Raw genomic sequence first — 19,819 nt, forward strand, 5'->3', positions numbered from 1 at the left:
TCATTCACTCTCACGGCTTCAACTATCATCTCTACGCTGATGACAACCAAATCTACATCTCTGCCCCCTCTCCCTCCCTTCAGGCTCGGGTCTCCTCCTGCCTTCAGGACATCTCTACCTGGATGTCTGCCCGCCATCTAAAAGTCAATACGTCCAAGACTGAACTCCTTATCTTCCCTCCCAAACCCTGCCATTTCCCTGCCTTTCCCGTCACTGTAGACAACACTACCACCCTTCCCGTCTCACAAGCCCGCAACCTTGGTGTCATTCTCGACTCCACTCTCTCGTTCACCCCTCACATCCAATCCGTCACCAAAACCTGCCGGTCTCACCTCCGCAACATTTGCCAAGATCCACCCTTTCCTCTCCATCCAAACCGCTACCTTGCTGTTCAATCTCTCATCCTATCCCTACTGGATTACTGCATCAGCCCCCTCTCTGATCTTCCATCCTCTGGTCTCTCCCTACTTCAGTCGATACTTCACGCTGCTGCCTGGATCATCTCTGTGCAGAAACGCTCTTGGCATGTTACTCCCCTCCTCAAAAATCTCCAGTGGCTGCCTGTCAACCTATGCATCAAGCAAAAACTCCTCATTCTCGGCTTCAAAGCTCTCCATCACCTCACCCCCTCCTCACCTCACTTCTCTCCTTCTACAGCCCAGCCCGCACCCTCCGCTCCTCTGCCGCTAACCTCCTCACTGTACCTCGTTCTCGCCTGTCCCGCCGTCGACCCCTGGCCCACGTCCTCCCCATTGCCTGGAATGTCCTCCCTCCACACATGTTCTATTTGTTCTGATGGCTTGACACCTGTCCACATGTTTTGTTTTGTTGTCTGTCTCCCCCATCCAGACTGTGAGCCCGTTGTTGGGTAGGGACCGTCTCTATATGTTGCCAACTTGTACTTCCCAAGTGCTTAGTACAGTGCTCTGCACACAGTAAGCGCTCAATAAATACGATTGAACGAATGAATGAATGGCTCCCAAATCCAGGCAGCCATCGGTTTTTCTCAAGGACGCTTGAAAAAGTCTTCCTTGGCCTCTCTGGCATTGCTTCCTTCTTTTAACATGACAATCATTTTTTATGGTATTTCTTAAGCACTTTCTAAGTATCAGACACTGTTCAAAGCGCTGGGTACACGTTAATTAGATCAGGCACAGTCCCTGTCCCGCCTGGGGCTCCAAGTCTAAATGGGAGGGAGAACAGGGATTGAATCCTTATTTTACCATTGAGGGAACTGAAGCACAGAGAAGTTCAGTCTTAACTTGCCCAACGTCACAGAGAAAGCAACTGGCAGAGTTGGGGTTAGAACCCAGGTCCTCTGACTCCCAAGCCCATGCTCTTTCCATTAGGCCACGCTGCTTCTCAGTATTAAAACATGAGCATTTTGCTCATGCAGTCAGACTTGCGGTCAGACTTCTCAGGCTCAAAACCCTGGTCAGAGGCTCTCCTCCCTTATTCTCTTACCTTCCTGAGGAAGGAATAAGGTTCCTTCGAGATGAGGAAAAGATGCCTGATACTCAGATGCACTGTTCAGCAAGCAGTTCAGAGTGGATTCGAATGGCAAGATTGACGTCCACGGAGAGAACTGAGGCTCGGCTGTACTCTCCTTTCCAAAATCCCGCGGTTTTCCTCCATCGTGACTCCAAAATTGACTCACAAGTTCCGAGGGCACGATGGTGCCTCCTACAAGACGAAGAAGCTCATACAGCATCCAGTACCCTAGGTGATCTGGTGATTCCCAAACCTGAAATTAAAGCATAAAGAGTCAAAGGTCACCAGCATACCAACAATACTGAGACGTGCGTTGAAAGCGTAAGCGAAGCAGCATGGCCTAGGGGAGAAAGCACAGGCCCAGGAGTCAGAGGACCCGGGTTCTAATCCTGACTCTGCCACCTGTGACCTTGGTCAAGCCACTTCACTTCTCTGTGCCTCAATTACTTCATCTGTAAAGACTGAGGCTGTGAGCCCTATATGGAACAGGGAGACTGTGTCTGACATGATAACCTTGTATTTACCCCGGTGCTCAGTAATGCCTGGTACATAGTGTTTAGCAAATATTATTTAAGAAATTAAAAGAAACAAAAAAAATAAAAAAGAATGCCTTGCTGAGCAGGATTAATTTTACTTACGATGATTCCAACTTCTTCAAGTCTGTTTTCGATTCCCATTCTTTTCTTTTGGTGATCTCCTCCCCCCACTCCCCCCCCCCCCCCCCCCCCTGCCCCCACCGCGTCCCAATTTCCCAATGGCTCTTTAATCTTTTTTTTAAAAATCTGTTCGGCACTGGACTAAGATACTTTTCTATTCAAGTCTGTCTCCAAATGTAGTTGTGCAGAATATTCCAGCACTGCTTCTCTGTAGAACTGTCAAGGAAAGTTGAATTTCCTTATGAAATGAACCTTTTTACCCCCACCAACACAAGTAAAGAACTAAGAATGTAGACTCCAATTAACGTCCTCAGTGTCCACTCCCAGTAGAGAGGGTTCCCACATTAGTTGGTTATAGGTTAAGTGGGCAGGGAACATGTCCACCAACTCTGTTGTATTAGACTCTCCCAAGTGTTTAGTATGGTGCTCTGCACATAGTAAGCGCTCCGTAGATACCATTGGTAGAGTGAGAGAATCAGACAGAAAGCTGGGGAAAATGAGGCCCCCACAGGTCATCACATTTAATACTGCCACCCCTCCAAGTTCTATTTGGGTTTGATCGTGGGCCTCTGGCCCAGAGAGTCCACATGCCTCTGTCACTCTGTAACTGGACATTTCCTTCCAAAGGGAAGACATGGGCAATTGCCCTTTGCCTGCCGTGTGTCCCTGGGCAAATCACTTCACTCTCCTGTGCCTCAATTTCCTCAACTGCAAAATGGGGATCCTGCAAGCCCCATGTGGGACAGGGACTGTATCTGGCCTGATGAACTTGCAACTATCCCAGCGCTTAGGACAGTGCTCTGCAAACAGTAAATGCTCAATAAACATGACTGACTGAATAACCCAGAATGAGCACAGAACACCACATCTGCCCTGGTGAACAAGTACAGGGTTGCACCTAAATCCCCAAACTCAATGCCCGAATCCCTGAGAACCTGGAGAGTTAGAGAAGCAGCACAGCATAGTGGACAGAGCATGGGCCTGGGAATCAAAAGGTCATGGGTTCTACTCCTCGCTCTGCCGTTATTATTATTATTATTATTGTATTTGTTAAGCACCTACTATGTGCCAAGCACTGCTCTAAGCTCTGGGATAGATAGAAGGTAATCAGGTTGTCCCACGTGGGCCTCAGTCTTAATCCTTCTTTGACAGATGAGGTCACTGCGGCACAAAAAAGTGAAGTGATTTGCCCAAGGTCACACAAGCAAATGAGTGCAGAGCTGGGATTAGAACCACATCCTCTGACTCCCAAGCCCTTGCTCTTCCCAATAGGCCACGCTGCTTCTCGCTTGGGGCAAGTCACATCACTTCTCTGTGCCTCAGTGACCTATAACAATAATAATTATTATAGTATTTGTTAAGCATTTACTATGTACCAGGCATTATACTAAGCACTGGGGTGGATACAAGCAAATCAGGTGGGATGCAGTCCCTGTCCTGTAAAACGGGGATTGAGACTATGAGTCCCACGTGGGACAGGGACTGTGTCCCTATTTATCCCTACTCCAGGTGTCCCACCCGATTATCTTATCCCTACTCCAGTGCAGCGTGGCTCAGTGGAAAGAGTCCGAGCTTGGGAGTCAGAGGACGAGGGTTGTAATCCCGGCACGGCCCCCTGTCTGCTGCGTGACCTTAGGCCAGCCACTTAACTTCTCTGTGCCTCAGTGACCTCACCTGTACAATGGGGATGAAGACTGTGAGCCTCACAGGGGACAACCTGATGACCTTGTATCACCCCCAGTGCTTCAAACAGTGCTTGCCACATCGTAAGCGCTTAACAAACACCGTAATTATTGTTATTATGGTATGTGGCCCGTAGTAAGCGCTTAACAAATACCGTCATGATTATTATTATGGTACGCAGCCCATAGCAGGTGCTTAACAGATACCGTAATTATTATAATTACGGTGTGTGTCACATACTAAGCGCTTAACAAATACCGTAATTATTATGATTATGATGTGCGGCCCATAGTACGCGCTTAACAAATACCCTCATGATTATTATTATGGCGCGTGGCACATATTAAGCGCTTAACAAATACCGTAATTATTATTATTATGGCGCGCGGCCCATAGGAAGCGCCATGATTATTATTACGGTACGCGGCCCACAGTAAGTGCTTAACAAACACCGTCGTGATTATTATTAGGGTGCACGACCCACAGTAGGCGCTTAACAAATACCGTAATTATTATAATTACGGTGCGTTGCCCATAGTAAGAGCTTAGCAAAAACCATAATTATTATGATTACGGTACGTGGCACGTAGTAAGCACTTAACAAATACCGTCATGATTACTATTACGGTGGGTGACCCAATAGTATGCGCTTGAATACCGTCATGATTATTATTACGGTACAAGGCACGTAGTAGTCGCTTAACAAATGACGGCAATTATTCTAATTACGGTGAGCAGGCCGGAGTAAGCGCTTAACAGATACCGTAATGATTCTAACGACGGTGCGCGGCCCAGAGCGAGCGCTTAGCGGGTACCGGTGCGCGGTGCGCGGCCCGTAGCCCGCGCTTGACAAGTACCGTAATCACTATAAGGACGGTGCGTGGGCCCTCGTCGGCCCTGCGCAAATAACGGTAATTGCTCCAATGACGGTGCACGGCCCGTCGGCAGCGCGGCCCAAAGCCGGTCCCTTAGGTCGTCGGGGCGGGCTCACCTGGTCCCCCCGGGCGGTGTCGACCCAATAGAGGGTGACGGTCCGCGCGGCCATGAGGTCCCGGACGCTGGCGGGCAGGAGGCTGTCCATCACCTGCCGCGGGGTGGGCAGGCCGGGCCCGGCCGGGCCGTCGCCGCCCGCCACGAAGCGGAGCAGCTCCGCCTGGGAGCGGGGACAGGGGGCGAAGAGGAAGAGGGCGTTGGCGAAGGCCCGGGGTCCGGGCCGCGGCGGGGAGGCGGGCCCGGGGCCCGGCTTAGCGGGGGACGCGAGGTCGGGCCGGTCCCAGTGGTAGTCCAGCAGGGCCTCGGTGAGGGCTCGGCGGGTGACGGCGGCGGCGGCGGCGGCGGCGGCGGCGGCCCCGGGGGCCGGGCGGCCGGGCGGGCCCCTCTCCCCGGCCCGCTCCCCGGACAGCTCGTCGTCCAGCGCGGCCCAGGCGCGCGGGCCCAGCTCCCGGAAGTCGGGCGCGCGGCGGGGCGGGCGGCCCCGGGACCCCCGGGAGTCGAACAGCTTGAAGGCCCAGCGGAGCCGGGCGGGGCCCAGCCGGCAGCCCAGCCCGCTGAGGAGGCGCAGGGCGGCCCGCCGCCCCGCGGGACCGACCCCCGGCCCCGCCGCGTCCAGCAGCAGCAGCAGCAGCGCCTGGGGGCTGCCGCCCGACATGGCGTCACTTCCGGTGGGGGGGCAGCCGGGCCGGCCTCCTCACAACCAGCCCCCGCCGCCCCTCGGGGACACCGTCCGCGCGCGCGCGCGAGAGAGAGACAACCGCCTCTCCGGCCCGCCGGACCGCAGTCCGCCGCTCCGCTCAAACCGCTCCCGCGCTCCGCACGGACGGCGCCCATTGGCGCCAGCCCCGGCCCCCGACGTCATCGCGCCGCGCGTCCTCGCGGCTCATTGGCTCGGCCTGACGGAGACGAGAGCCGATTGGGCGGCGGGGCGCAAGGGGGGCGGGCAGGGAGAGCGAGGACGCGCCCGGAGGGGCGGGGCCGCTCCGTCGACGCTCCGCCCTCCCGGCCCTGGTTTTCGATTTCATTATTACTAATAATAATAACGGTATTTATCAAGCGCTTACCATGTGCTTGGAGAAGCAGCGTGGCCCAGTTGAAACAGCCCGGGCTTTGGAGTCAGAGTCAGGTCACGGGTTCAAATGCCGACTCCGCCAAGTGTCAGCTGTGTGACTTTGGGCAAGTCATTTAACTTCTCTGCGCCTCAGTTACCTCATCTGTAAAATGGGGATTGAGATTGTGAGCACCCCGTAGGACAACCTGACCACCTTGTAACCTCCCCAGCGCTCAGAACAGTGCTTTGCACGCTTAATAAATGCCATCAGTATTATTATTAGGTGCCAAGCACTGTTTTAAGCGCTGTGGTGGATACAGAGGTGAACAGGTTGTCCCACGTGGGGCTCACAGTCTTAATAATTATTATTATTATCGTATTTGTTAAGCACTTACTATGTGCCAAGCACCGTTTTAAGCGCTGGGTTGAATACAAATATGTTGTCCCACGTGGGGCCTACAGTCATAATAACAATAATAACAATAATAAATAATAATAATAATAATTGTATTAAGTGCTTACTATGTTCGAAGCACTGTTCTAAGCGCTTGGGGTGGATACAAGGTGGTCAGGTTGTCTCACGTGGGGCTCACAGTCTTAATAATAATTGTAGTAGTTGTTAAGCGCTTACTATGTACCAAGCACTGTTCTAAGCACTGGGGTGGATACAAGGTGATCAGATTGTCCCAGGTGGGGCTCACGGTCTTAATAATAATAATTGTTGTTGTTATTATTATTATTATTATGGTATTTGCTAAGTGTTTACTATGTGGTAAACACTGTTCTAAGCACTGGGGTAGATACAGGTAATATCAGATTGTCCCATGTGGGGCTCACACTTTTTCACCTTTTACAGATGAGGTAACTGAGGCCCAGAGAAGTTAAGTGATTTGCCCAAGGTCACACAGCAAACAAGTGGCGGAGGTGGGATTAGAACCCACGTTCTCTGACTCCCAAGCCCGGGCTCTTTCCACTAAGCCACGCTGCGTCTCTTCATCCCCATTTTACAAATGAGGTAACTGAGGCACGGAGAAGTTAAGTGACTGGCCCAAAGTCACACAGCTGACAAACGACATTGATGGGATTAGAACCCGAGACCTTTGACTCCCAAGCCCGGGCTCTTTCCACTGAGCCACGCAAGCCTCGGGGCATTCATTCATTCATTCAGTTGTATTTATTGAGCGCTTACTGTGTGCAGAGCACTGTACTAAGCGCTTGGGAAGTACAAGTTGGCACTGTCTGGACCTCCCCCCGCCCCCTCCAACACACATGCACCCACACGCTTTAAAAATAAATCTATACTATATCGTTTCAAATATATCTATGGCATTGGCTAAGTACTTATTAGGCGCCAGGCACCATACTAAGCGCTGGGATAAATACAAGATAACCAGGTTGGACACCGTCCGTGTCCCACAGGGGGCATGCAGCCTCGGTCGTGGATGAGGGGCACAGAGAAGAAGAAGAAGAATTCTGGTATTTATTAAACGTTTACTATGTGCCAGGCACTGTACTGAGAGGTGGGTTGGGTACAAGGAAATCAGGTTGTACTCAGTCCCTGTCCTACATAGGGCTCACAGTCCTAACCCCCATTTTACAGATTAGGTCGCCGAGGTCCAGAGAAGTGAAGTGACTTGCCCAAGGCCACACAGCAGACAAGCGGCAGAGCTGGGATGAGAACCCATGACTTTCTGATTCCCAGGCCCGTGCTCTGTCCAGTACGCCATGCTGCTTCCCGGAGAAGTTAAGTGACCCACCCAAGGTCACGCAGCAGACAAGAGGAGGAGGAGCCAGGATTAGGACCCAGGTCCTCTGACTCCCAGGCTCATGCTCTCATGCTCTTCTCTCTCTTTATAGAGAAGCAGAGTGGCTCAGTGGAAAGAGCCCGGGCTTTGGAGTCAAAGGTCATGGGTTCAAATCCCAGCTCTGCCACTTGTCAGCTGTGTGACTTTGGGCAAGTCACAACTTCTCTGCCTCAGTTACCTCATCTGTAAAATGGGGATTAAGATTGTGAGCCCCACATGGGGACAACCTAATCACCTTGTATCCTCCCCAGCGCTTAGAACAGTGCTTTGCACATAGTAAGCGCTTAACAAATACAAAAATTATTATTATTTATGGTATTTGTTAAGTGCTTACTATGTGCAGAGTGCTTTGCTGAGATCCGTCAATTCATTCATTCAGTTGTACTTATTGAGCACTCAAGTTGGACACACTCCTTGTCAATCAGTCAGTCTATCGTATTCATTGAGTGCTTACTGCATGCACAGCACTATACTAAGCACCTGGGAGAGTACACGGGGCTCACTGATCACTTGATCACTATTGATCACTATTTTGATCGCTATTTTACTCTTGATCCCTATTTTACTGATGAGGTAATTGAATACCAGAGAAGTGATAGCATCATCACCATCAATGGTATTTACTGAGCGCTTACTCTGTACTGAGCACGGTACTAAGTGCTTGGGAGAGTGGCATTACCGTGAAGTCACAATGAGGTTGCTTTGATGTGCCAAAGACTTCCGTGCTCCCTCGAGGTACAGCTGAACCTGGATCGGGATACACTCACCTCTGTGCAACCTCAGGTTTCCTTCCCATAGGATAATAATAATAATTGGGGTGTCTGTTAAGCACTTATTATGTGCCAAGCAACTGTTCTAAGCACTGGGGAAGATGCTAGCTACTCAGATCAGAAACAGAGCTCCCAATCTAAGTAGGATGGAGAAGAGGTATTGAATCCCCATTTTACAGATGTGGTAACTGAGGCACAGAGATGCTAAATGACTTACCAGGGTAACGCAGGAGGCAGGCGGTGGAACTAGGATTAAAAGTCAGTTCCTCTGACTCCCAGGCCTGTGCTCTTTCCAACAGACCATGCTCCTCCTCCTTTCCAGTGGGCCCCTGAAACGCAATATATCCCAAATTGAGTAACTTATTTTTCCTTCCAAATTCCTTTCTTCACCTAACTGTCCCATTACAATAGTCTCCAATCAATCAATCAATCAATCATATTTATTGAGCGCTTACTGTGTGCAGAGCAACGTACTAAACGCTTGGGAAGTACAAGTTGGCAACATATAGAGACAGTCCCTACCCAACAGTGGGCTCACAGTCTAGAAGGGGGAGACAGAGAACAAAACCAAACATACTAACAAAATAAAATAAATAGAATAGATATGTACAAGTAAAATAAATAAATAAATAAATAAATAGAGTAATAAATATGTACAAACATATATACATATATACAGGTGCTGTGAGGAAGGGAAGGAGGTAAGACAGGGGATGGAGAGGGGGACGAGGGGGAGAGGAAGGAAGGGGCTCAGTCTGGGAAGGCCTCCTGGAGGAGGTGAGCTCTCAGTAGGGCCTTGAAGGGAGGAAGAGAGCTAGCTTGGCGGATGGGCAGGGAGGGCATTCCAGGCCCGGGGGATGACGTGGGCCGGGGGTCAACGGCGGGACAGGCAAGAACGAGGCACGGTGAGGAGATTAGCGGCAGAAGAGCGGAGGGAAGGAGAGAAGGGGGGTGAGGTAGGAGGGGGCGAGGTGATGGACAGCCTGGAAGCCGAGGGTGAGGAGTTTCTGCCTGATGCGCAGATTGATTGGTAGCCACTGGAGATTTTTGAGGAGTCCTTAATAATAATTGGGGCATTTATTAAGTTCTTACTCTGAGCACTGTACTAAACACTGGGGTAGATACAAGATTCATTCACTCATTCAATCGTATTTATTGAGTGCTTACTGTGTGCAGAGCACTGTACTAAGTGCTTGGGAAGTACAAGTCAGCAAAGGTTGGACAGAATCCCTGTCCCACCTGGGGCTCAAAGTCTGAGGTGGAGGGACTTTGGCATTGTCCTCAACTCGTTGCTCTCATTTAGCTTTCACATCCAACCTAAACACAATTCCAAAACATTTCCTGTTCCTTCCTCTCCATCCAAACTGCCACCAATCAGTCATACCATCAAGCATTACCGTTTAAAGTATTCATTGAATGCTTTGCGCACAGTAAGCGCTCAATAAATACAATTGAATAAATACGATCGAATGAATGAATGAATGAGTGCTTACGGTATGCAGAGCACTGTACTAAGCATTTAGGAGAGTGCAATACAACAGAGTTGGCAGCCCATTGGCAGCCATTGGCAGTTGGTGAGCCTGTTGTTGGGAAGGGACTGTCTCTATATGTTGCCAATTTGTACTTTCCAAGTGCTTAGTACAGTGCTCTGCACACAGTAAGCGCTCAATAAATACGATTGATTGATTGATTGAATGAATGATATAATATATAAATAGGTACGTAAGTGCTACAGGGTTGAAGGTGGGGCAAATATCAAATGCCCAAAGATCACAGATACAAGTGCATAGACAACGCAGAAGGGAGAGGAAGCCAGGGAAAAGGGGACTTAATTGGGGAAGGCCTCTTGGAGGAGATGTTACCTTAATAATGCTCTGACGGTGGAGACAGTGGTGGTCTGGCGTATATTGAGCAGGGGCAGATGTGGGAAAAGAGGTGGTGATGAGATAGATAAGATCAGGGCACAGTAAACATGAGAGGAGAGAAATGTGCAGGCTGGGCTTTAGTAGGAGATCAGTGAGGTGAGGTAGGAGGGGCCAAACTGATTGAGTGCTTTAAAGCCAATGTCACAGCCCCACTTGGATACTTTCTCAATGTTATTTATTGAGCACTTGCTGTATACAGAGCACCTGGGGAAGTACAATGCAATACAGTTGGTAGGCACATTTCCACCCCACAACAGGCTTTCACTCTCTTCTTTGAACTGCCTTCCTCCTACTTCTCCCTCAAGTCTACACTTCACCCTGGCTCGCATTCACAATGTGGAGTTCTGCCCTCCCCTCCCCCCCACCCCGCCACCCCCACCATTTTTATGGTTTTTTGTTAAGTACTTTCTACGTGCCAGACAATGTTCTAAGCACTGGGGTAGGTACAAGCAAATCGGGTTGGACATAGTCCCTGTCCCATGTGGGCCTCACAGTCTCAATCCCATTTTACAGATGAGGGAACTGAGGCCCAGAGAAATGAAGTGACTTGCCACAAGATCACACAGCAAACAAGTGACAAAGCTGGGATTAGAACTTGGGTCCTTCTGACCCCCAGGCCAGACCCCTTCCCTTTTCCCTTACAAAGAAGTGGCTACCTTTTCTGGCCTATCTCAGAGGGCCTGCTCTGGACCAGCTCCACATGCTCCGTTCTGAGCTGCAGCAACCAGAACTGCCCTCAGAATCCCAGGTTCAGGCAGACCAGGGTTGTAGAGGGCCTCTTGTTTGTTTTCCATCCTGCCTCTGGCATGGAATGCTCTCCCTCCTCAAATCCTACAGACCATGACTCTCCGCCCACTTCAAAGCTTAACTGAAATCACATCTCCTCCACGAGGCCTTCCTTGACTAAGCCCTCCTTTTCTCTTCTCCCACACCCTTCTGCATCCCCCTGACATGCTCCCTTCATTCCTTCATCCCTCTCCCACCCTTCATCACTGATTTAGAGATCCAGAATTTATTTATTTACTTATATTAATGTGTCTCCCCTTCTAGACTATAAGCTCACTGTGGGCAGGAAATATGTCTGCTTATTGTTGTTTTGTAATAATAATAATGGCATTTATTAAGTGCTTACTATGTGCAAAGCACTGTTCTAAGCACTGGGGAGGTTACAAGGTGATCAGGTTGTCCCACGGGGGGCTCACAGTTGTAATCCCCATTTTACTGAGGATTAGGTAACTGAGATGAGGTAACTGAGGCACAGAGAAGTTAAGTGACTTGCCCAAAGTCACACAGCTGACAATTGGCGGAGCTGGGACTTCCACCCATGACCTCTGACCCCAAAGCCTGTGCTCTTTCCCCTGAGCCACGCTGCTTCTCATAAAACATTGCTATATCGTAGGGGCTGTCATCAAAGATATTAACACAAGATAGTTTTTTTATGGTATTTCTTAAGCCCTTAATATGTGCCAGGTACTGTACTAAGCTCTGGGGTACATACAAGGTTGGACTCAGTCCATGTCTCATATGGGGCTCAAAGTCTTCATATCAATTTTACAGATGAGGTAACTACAGCATAGAGAAATTTAGTCACTTGCCTAAGGTCACACAGCAGGCAAGTGGAAGAGCCGGGACTAGAACCCAGGTCCTTCTGACTCCTAGGCCCATGCTCTATCCACTAGGCCACTAATACTATTACTACTACTACTGATAATAATAATCATGGTATTTGTTAAGTGCTTACTATTTACCAGGCACTGTACTAAGCGTTGGGTGGTTACAAGCAAACTGGGCTGGACACAGTTCCTGTCCCACGTGGTGCTCACAGTATCAATTCCCATTTTACAGATGAGGTAACTGAGGCACAGAGAAGTGAAGTGAGTTGCTCAAGGTTACACAGCAGACAAGTGGCGGAGCCAGGATTAGAATCCATGACCTTCTGACTCCCAGGCCTGTCCTCTATCCACTACGCCATGCTGCTTCCCTACTATTACTGCTATTACTATTAATAATAATAATAAGTATTATTATTATGGTATTTATTAAGCACTTACTATATGCCAGGCACTGTTCTAAGCTCTGGGGTAGATACAAGATGGGTTGTACATAGGCCCTGTCCCACATAGGGCTCACAGTCTTAGTCCCTATTTTACAGATGAGGGAACTGAGGCCCAGATAAATTAAGTTGTTTGCCCATCGTCACACAGCAGACAAGTGGCAGAGCCAAGATTAGAACCCATGACCTTGAATGAAGTTTCGTAGGCCCAACCGAGGGCGCTTGAGAGGCTCCCAGTGGGCCAGAAGCCCCCTCCCAAACCTTGTCCCTCAGCTCCTATGGACACAGTCAACCGGGGCGGAAACACAAGACAGCAGCCCCAGTCCGCCCCGAGCGGCCTCGCCAGCATTGGCAGGAACTGGGGCCTGGCCCTGTGCTAGGATGGTACCTGTGCATTTTCCAGGTGCCCGCCTGGGGGTAGGGGAAGGGACAGCTGGGTTGACCAGGGGTTCACAAGATGCTCAATCCCCTGAGCGGCAATGCCTTGGTCATTCCCCCAGGCCCAAGCTGTCTTCATCCTTCCATCTCCCCATCCCTCTTTGATTACTGTCATTACTGCTATTAACACGATTAAAAAATAAAGACAGTAATAAGAGTGACAATCATCAGTGTTTAACTCATTTTGTGCTTATCAGTGCCTCTCTGAGGGCGGGCTGATGGGGCAGGCCCTGGAGCTCAAGATGGGGCTACATGAGTCAAGGAACACCATGTACAAGCAGAAGAAGCAGGAGAAGAAGCAGTGTTGCCTAGTAGACAGAGCAAGGGCCTGGGAGTCAGAAGGACCTGGGTTCTAATCCTGGCTCTGTCACTTGTCCCCTGTGGGACCATGGGCAAATCACGTCACTTCTCTGTCTCTCAGTTACCTCATCTGTAAAGAATGGGGATTCAGACCATGAGCCCCTTCATGGACTGTGTCCAACCTGATTATCTTGTATCTACTCCAGTGCTTAGTACAGTGCCCGTCACATAGTAAGCACTTAACAAAAGCCATTTTAAAAAAAAAGACCAGAAGTTTCAGTCACTTCCCGGTTCCCTGCAGCCTTGAGGAAGAGCTGATTTTTTGATGCTCGGTGCTCAATCGCACCGGTTTGATGAGACACATGGCTGGTTGGGCCAGAGGATTCCTGATGCCTCGGGACAGTCTTTTCTCACTCCCAGGGTCAGCCCTGGCCCAAGGGTCCTGGTTAGATTGGGTCTGACCCATTCCATAAAATATTCATCCCCACATGTAAGCTCCTCTCCAGGTCTTAAGCTCACCTCTAGGCCGTAAGCTGGTCTCTAGACTGTGAGCTCATTGTGGACAGGGAATGTGTCTGTTTATTGTTGTATTGTATTCCTCCAAGTGCTTAGTATAGTGCTCTGCCCACAGTAAGCTCTCAATAAATACGATTGAACGAACAACTAAGTTATTTATTTCTATTAATGTCTGTCTCCCCCTCTAAACTGTGAGCTCCTTGTAGGCAGGGAACATGCCTACCAACTCTGTTATATTGTGTTCACACAAGTGATTAGTACAGTGCTCTGCACACTGTAGGCATGCAGTAAATACAACTGATTGATTGATGCAAGGGTCCCGGTCATCCCCATCGTCATTGGTGATACTGAACACTTATAGTGTGCACAACATAGTGTACAGGAAAGTGATGTTGGCAAAGGGGACGGGGGGCAGACGGACGGAGCCTATGTTTTCGGGGGCCTCTCAGATGAGGAGACCCCCTGGGACAAAGCAGGGGCGGGGAGGCGGTGGGGGTACCAGGGGAGTCCCAGGCCTGACTGTTCTCAGCCCAAACCCAGAGATGGTAACCAGCAAGAGAGTGATGGCCGTGGCTCTGTATTCTGCTTCCGGTCAGGCATGGGGAGCAAGCAGAACCAAATGTCTGAGGGCTGTCCTACAGCAGCCAGGCCCCGCACTGGCCCACATCCTCCTGGCCTCTCACCCTTAGGGTGGGCCAGTGGAAATCGCACAGGACCAGAAGTCAAGAGACCTTGGCTCTGCCTGCTATGTGACCATGGGCAAACCCCTTCACTTCTCTGTGCCTCAGTTACCTCCTCTGGAAAATGGAGATTAAATAGCTTTTCAATCAATCGATGGTATTTATTAAGCGTTTACTGTGTGCAAGGCACTGTACTAAACACTTGGGAGAGAACAATATAACAGATTGCTGTCATTACTGCCCATGAGAAGCTTACAGACTAGAGAGAGGGACAGACATTAAAATAAATTTTAATACTCTCTCTCCCTCTTCGACTATGAGCTCTCTGTGGTACTGTGTCTGATCCGATTACCTTGTATCTACCCAGCATTTAGAACAATGCTTGGTAAGCACTTTAAAAATCCCGCAAATGTCATTATCACTGTCCTTTGGCAGTTTGACCCCAAAGTTCCTCATAACAACCCGCCCCACCCTGTCCTGCACAGCTTGGCCCTGCATTGTTCTGTAGCAGCTCAGCCCCGCACTGTCATAATAATAATAATAATAATGATGGCATTAATTAAGCGCTTATCATCCCTGGTATTTATTGAGCACTTACTGTGTGTAGAGTACTGTACTAAGTGCTTGTGAGAGTTTAATAATAATAATGATGGTATTTGATAAGCGCTTACTATGTGCAAAGCACTGTTCTAAGCACTGGGGAGGTTACAAGGTGATCAGGTTGTCCCACGGGGGGCTCACAGTTTTAATCCCCATTTTACAGATGAAGGAACTGAGGCCCAGAGAAGTGAAGTGACTTGCCCAAAGTCAAACAGCTGACAGTTGGCGGAGCTGAGATTTGAACCCATGACCTCCGACTCCAAAGCCCATGCTCTTTCCACTGAGCCACTCTGCTTCTCTTAATACCACAGCGTTGGTAGACACGTTCCCTGACCCCTCAATAACCCATCTCCATCTGGTCCTATCCAGCCCGGCCCCACCCTGTCATTCATTCATTCAATCAATCATATTTATTGAGCGCTTACTGTGTGCAGAGCACTGTGCTAAGCACTTGGCAAGTACAATTTGGTAACAGAGACAATCCTTACCCAACAACGGGCTCAAGACCTAGAAGTGGGGAGACAGAAAAGATAACAAAGCAAAACAAGTAGTCAGGCACAGTAACTACAAGTAGACTGTCCTACAGTAACCAGGCCTCCATGGTGTAGTGGCTACAGCACAGGCCTTGGAGTCAGAAGGTCATGGGTTCTAATGCCGGCTCTGCCACTTTTCTGCTGTGTGACCTTGGGCAAGTCACTTCACTCCTCTGGGCCTCGCTTACATCCTCTGTAAAATGGGGGGTTGAAGCTGTGAGCCCCATGTGGAACAGGGACTCTATCCAACCAGATGAACTTGTATCCTTGCATGCCTGGCACATAGTAAGCACTAAACAAGTACCACAATTATCCAGCACTTAGAACAGTGCTTGACACATAGTAAGCGCTTAACAAATGCCATCCTTATTATTATGTGGTCTTTTCCAGCTCGGCCCTGCTCTGCCCAACAAGGCAGTAACTCTCCCCTCCTTCAAAGCCTTGTCGAAGGCACATCTCCTCCAAGAGGCCTTCCCTAACTAAGCCCCCCTTTCCTCTTCGCCCATTCCCTTCTGCATCATCCTGACTCGCTTCCTTCGTTCTCCCCTCTCCAACCCCACAGCACTTATGTATGTATCTGTCATTTATTTATTTGTATTGCTGTCTATCTCCCTGGCTTCTAGCCTGTGAGCTTATTGTGGGTGGGGACCCTGTCTGTTTATTGTTGTATTGTACTCTCCCAAGTGCTTAGTACGATGCTCTGCACACAGTAAGCACTCAATAAATATAATTGAATGAATACTTGATCCTATCCAGCTCAGCCCCTCACTGCCTCACAGTAACCAGGCCTCCGTATTGTCCTATCCAGCCCATCCCTGAACTCTTTCCACAGTAACCAGCCCCGTTTGGAATTATCCTAGAAACAGCAAGGCATAGTGGATAGAGCACAGGCCAGGGAGTCAGAAGGTCATGGGTTCTAATCCTAGATCCACCACTTGTCTGCTGTGTGACCTTGGGCAAGTCACTTAACTCATCTGTGCCTCAGTTACCACATCTGTAAAATAGAGATCGAGATTGTGAGCTCCACGTGGGACAGGGACTGTGTCCGACCCGATTTGCTTGTATCCACTCCAGCGCTTAGTACCATGCCTGGCACATAGAAGGCGCTGAACAAATACCATAATTATTAGTATTATTATCCAGCCTGGCCCAATGTGGTCCTACACAGTCCAGTCTGTACTCGTCACTCTGAAGCTGGGCTCCCCAGGGTCCAAGCTCAGTCGATTCTGCCATTGGGGTTGGCACCAAACTTGAGGGTGACCTGCAGAAGGGTCCGCTGATCAGCATGCTCGGAAAGGTCCCACGCAGCGTGGAACTGACTTTTTTCCTGAGGAAGAGAATGGGACCTGTTGGCAGCCTCTTGGGCACATGAGTAGCAGGGAGCAGCCATCCCCCCTAATCTGCCTCCCTGACCCTTAAGTGAACCATCCTTAACCTCTGAGGAGGAAGTTATCTAATGCAGAGTCACCAGCAGCCCATGTGGGCATCAGGGTGCCAGGGGAACACGCTGAGACGTCTCAGAGCAGGCAACGTGCCCATCAGCAACCCACATCCAGGTGGAACCTACATCACTGGAGAATAACAAAGAGAAGCCACAGACTGTGTTAATCATGGAAGCGGGTGGGTATTGTCTCCAACAGCTCTCCGGGGCAGGGCAGGGCCAGGCCGTGAAATATGCCCCATGCAGCATTCTCCTTATATTAACTCTCTGTTGATATTAACCCTCTGAGGAGGCTTTGAAAAATGGAATAGATTTCTATCTGTCTCCAGTGGCCCAGGTCGGTCTGGCAAATGGACCCTTTCGCCCACTGGCCGAAGAAAAGTGGCAATTTTTCCTGGGCGGGGGGCCAAGGATGCCGATTTCACTTGGCTCACCCCAAGTGCCTCCAGGGCGGAAGGGGGCTGATAGATGCTTCCGTTCATTTGTCCTCGTGGGTTGAAGTAGGGGGATGGAGATCTTTGATCTGAAGAGAAGGGAGATGCAGTTTCTCACCTTCCCATGGGAGCGGCCTGCAGAGACACCACCTTTCTGCAGCTGGGCGAGGCCTGACTCCAGGTGTGGGGTTTCTGGCTTGCAGCAGGGAGCAGGACTGGAGGACTCTGGCTCAGGTCAGCCTGCCCCTGGATTTGCTTGGGTTATTCCAGGAAGTGATAAGAGCTCTTCGACATGAAGTGGAGAGGCTCAAAGAACCAACTGTGGCGAGGAGCCAACCTGGTTGAAGCAGCCTGTAGTCTTTCTCTAGTCTCCTTCCTTGAGCCTGCTCAGACTCACCTTTTCACTGCCATTCTGGGCCCCAGCGGGGAAGGGGATCAGCAAGAGAGCCACCCAGTCAAGTTGGCTGTGAAGGGGCCTCCAGGGTCCCCGGGATTGTGGAGCAGGGGGGCTCCAGTCCTTGGCTCCAGGCCACTGGCACCTGCCATGCATGGTGCTTGAATATTAAAAATAAAAATTGTGGTATTTGTTAAGTGCCTACTATGTGCCAGGCTTTGAAGAGGGTGAGAGTGATTGTCTGTCAGATTTGAGAAGGGAGGACATTCCAGGCCAGAAGCAGGACATGGGTGCTCCACCCAGTGCTTGGCGCAAAGTAAGTGCCTATCAAACACCACCATAAATGTTATCATCAGCAGCATCATCGTCATTATTATTATTGATAAATCCCAGCCAGAGTAGAGAGGTGATGGGGCCTCTCTCTGATAGGGGCTGGTAGGAATCCTCACTAGACTTGGAGTGGTGGGATTAGGGGAGGGGCCTCAATTACAGCCAAGCCCCCTGTGGCTTGGGACCAGGGGCAGTTGCCCCTCTGCCCCAGCTCCCTCATCCTCCTGGCCTGCAGCCAGGTAAGGGACTCCACGACCTTTGAACCAAGTGTCAGCCCAGGCTGAACGACCTGCCCCACATTCTTCACAGAAAGGAGCCCTAGAGAGAGGGGGTTGGCGCCGTTGGCAGAGAGAGGGTTCAGGATTTATTTACTCTGTGCAGAGCACTTACAGAAGCAGTGTGGCTCAATGGAAAGAGCACGGGCTCTGGAGTCAGAGGTCATGGGTTCAAATCCCGGCTCCACCAACTGTCAGCTATGTGACTTTGGGCAAGTCACTGAACTTCTCTGTGCCTCAGTTATCTCATCTGTAAAATGGGGATGAAGACTGTGAGCCCTCCCGTGGGACGACCTGATCACCTTGTACCGTCCCCAGCGCTTAGAACAGTGCTTTGCACATAGTAAGCACTTAATAAATGCCATTATTATTATTTTTTTTTACCTTGGAGAGTACAACAACAATATCATCATTGTCATCATCATCTATGGTATTTATTATTTATTATGTGCAGAGCACTGCACTAAGCGCTTGGGAGAGTACAATATAATAGAGTTGGCAGACATGGTCTCTGCCCACAAAGAGCTTACAGTCTAGAGGGGGAGACAGGCATAAATATAAATAACAACAGAGTTGGTAGACACATTCCCGGCCCACAAGGAGTTTACAGTCTAGAGGGGGAGACAGACGTTAATATAAATAAATACATTACAGATATTATGTGTTGTGGAGCTGAGAGTTGAGTGAATACCAAGTTCCCAAAGGGTACAGATCCAAGTGCATAGACAATATGCCAAGGGGAAGGGAATCGGGGAAAAGAAAGCATAATCAGGGAAGGCCTCTTGGAGGAGATGTGACCTTCATAAGGCTTTGAAGGTGGGGAGAGTGGTAGTTTCTCTTCTCCCAATCCCTTTATTCATCCCCCCTCCCAGCCCCACAGCACTTCTGTATATATCTGTAATTTATTTATTTATATTAGTGTCCGTCTCCCTCTCCAGACTGTAAGCTCACTGTGAGCAGGAAATGCATCTGTTTATTACTATAATGTACTCTCCCAAGTGCTTAGTGCTGTGCACACAGTAAGTGCTCAATAAATACGACTGAATGAATGAAGTCTGGCATATATAGGGAGGGAGTTCCAGGCCAGAGGGAGGACATGAGGAAGGGGTTAGTGGTGAGATAGATGAGATTGAGGCACGGTGGGGCTGGTGCTAGAAGAGTGAAATATGGACTGGGTAGTGAGAGATCTGTGAGGTAAGTAGATCAGTGAGGTAAGTAGAAGACCAGTGATGTCCCTTTCTAAGTGCAGAAGTCCAGTTTTATCATCATCATCATCATCATCATCATCATCATCATCATCAATGGTATTTATTGAGGGTTTAGTGTGTGCAGAGCACTTTACTAAGCCCTTGGGAAAGTACAATACAACAGGATAATAAAACCAGGATCCTAGTGCCCATGGCTTGTGACAGTAATAACAACTGTGGTAGTTGTTAAGCACTTACTATGTG

At 49.6% G+C, this 19,819-nt stretch overlaps 1 protein-coding gene across 1 annotated transcript in view; it reads right to left on the bottom strand.

Moving 5' to 3' along the window:
• Positions 1 to 5,478, bottom strand: part of TICRR (TOPBP1 interacting checkpoint and replication regulator) — a 67,209-nt gene extending 61,731 nt beyond the window's left edge. The window contains exons 1-2 of the mRNA XM_038747356.1: positions 4,822 to 5,478; positions 1,465 to 1,744 (exon numbers count right to left, since the gene is read on the bottom strand). Coding sequence (XP_038603284.1) covers positions 1,465 to 1,744; positions 4,822 to 5,478 — 937 coding nt within the window. The remainder of the gene's footprint in view (positions 1 to 1,464; positions 1,745 to 4,821) is intronic.
• Between the last annotated feature and the right edge of the window lie 14,341 nt (positions 5,479 to 19,819).

The sequence above is a fragment of the Tachyglossus aculeatus genome, chromosome 5 (genome assembly GCF_015852505.1).
Source record: "Tachyglossus aculeatus isolate mTacAcu1 chromosome 5, mTacAcu1.pri, whole genome shotgun sequence".
In the NCBI taxonomy this organism is placed as follows: Eukaryota; Metazoa; Chordata; class Mammalia; order Monotremata; family Tachyglossidae; genus Tachyglossus; species Tachyglossus aculeatus.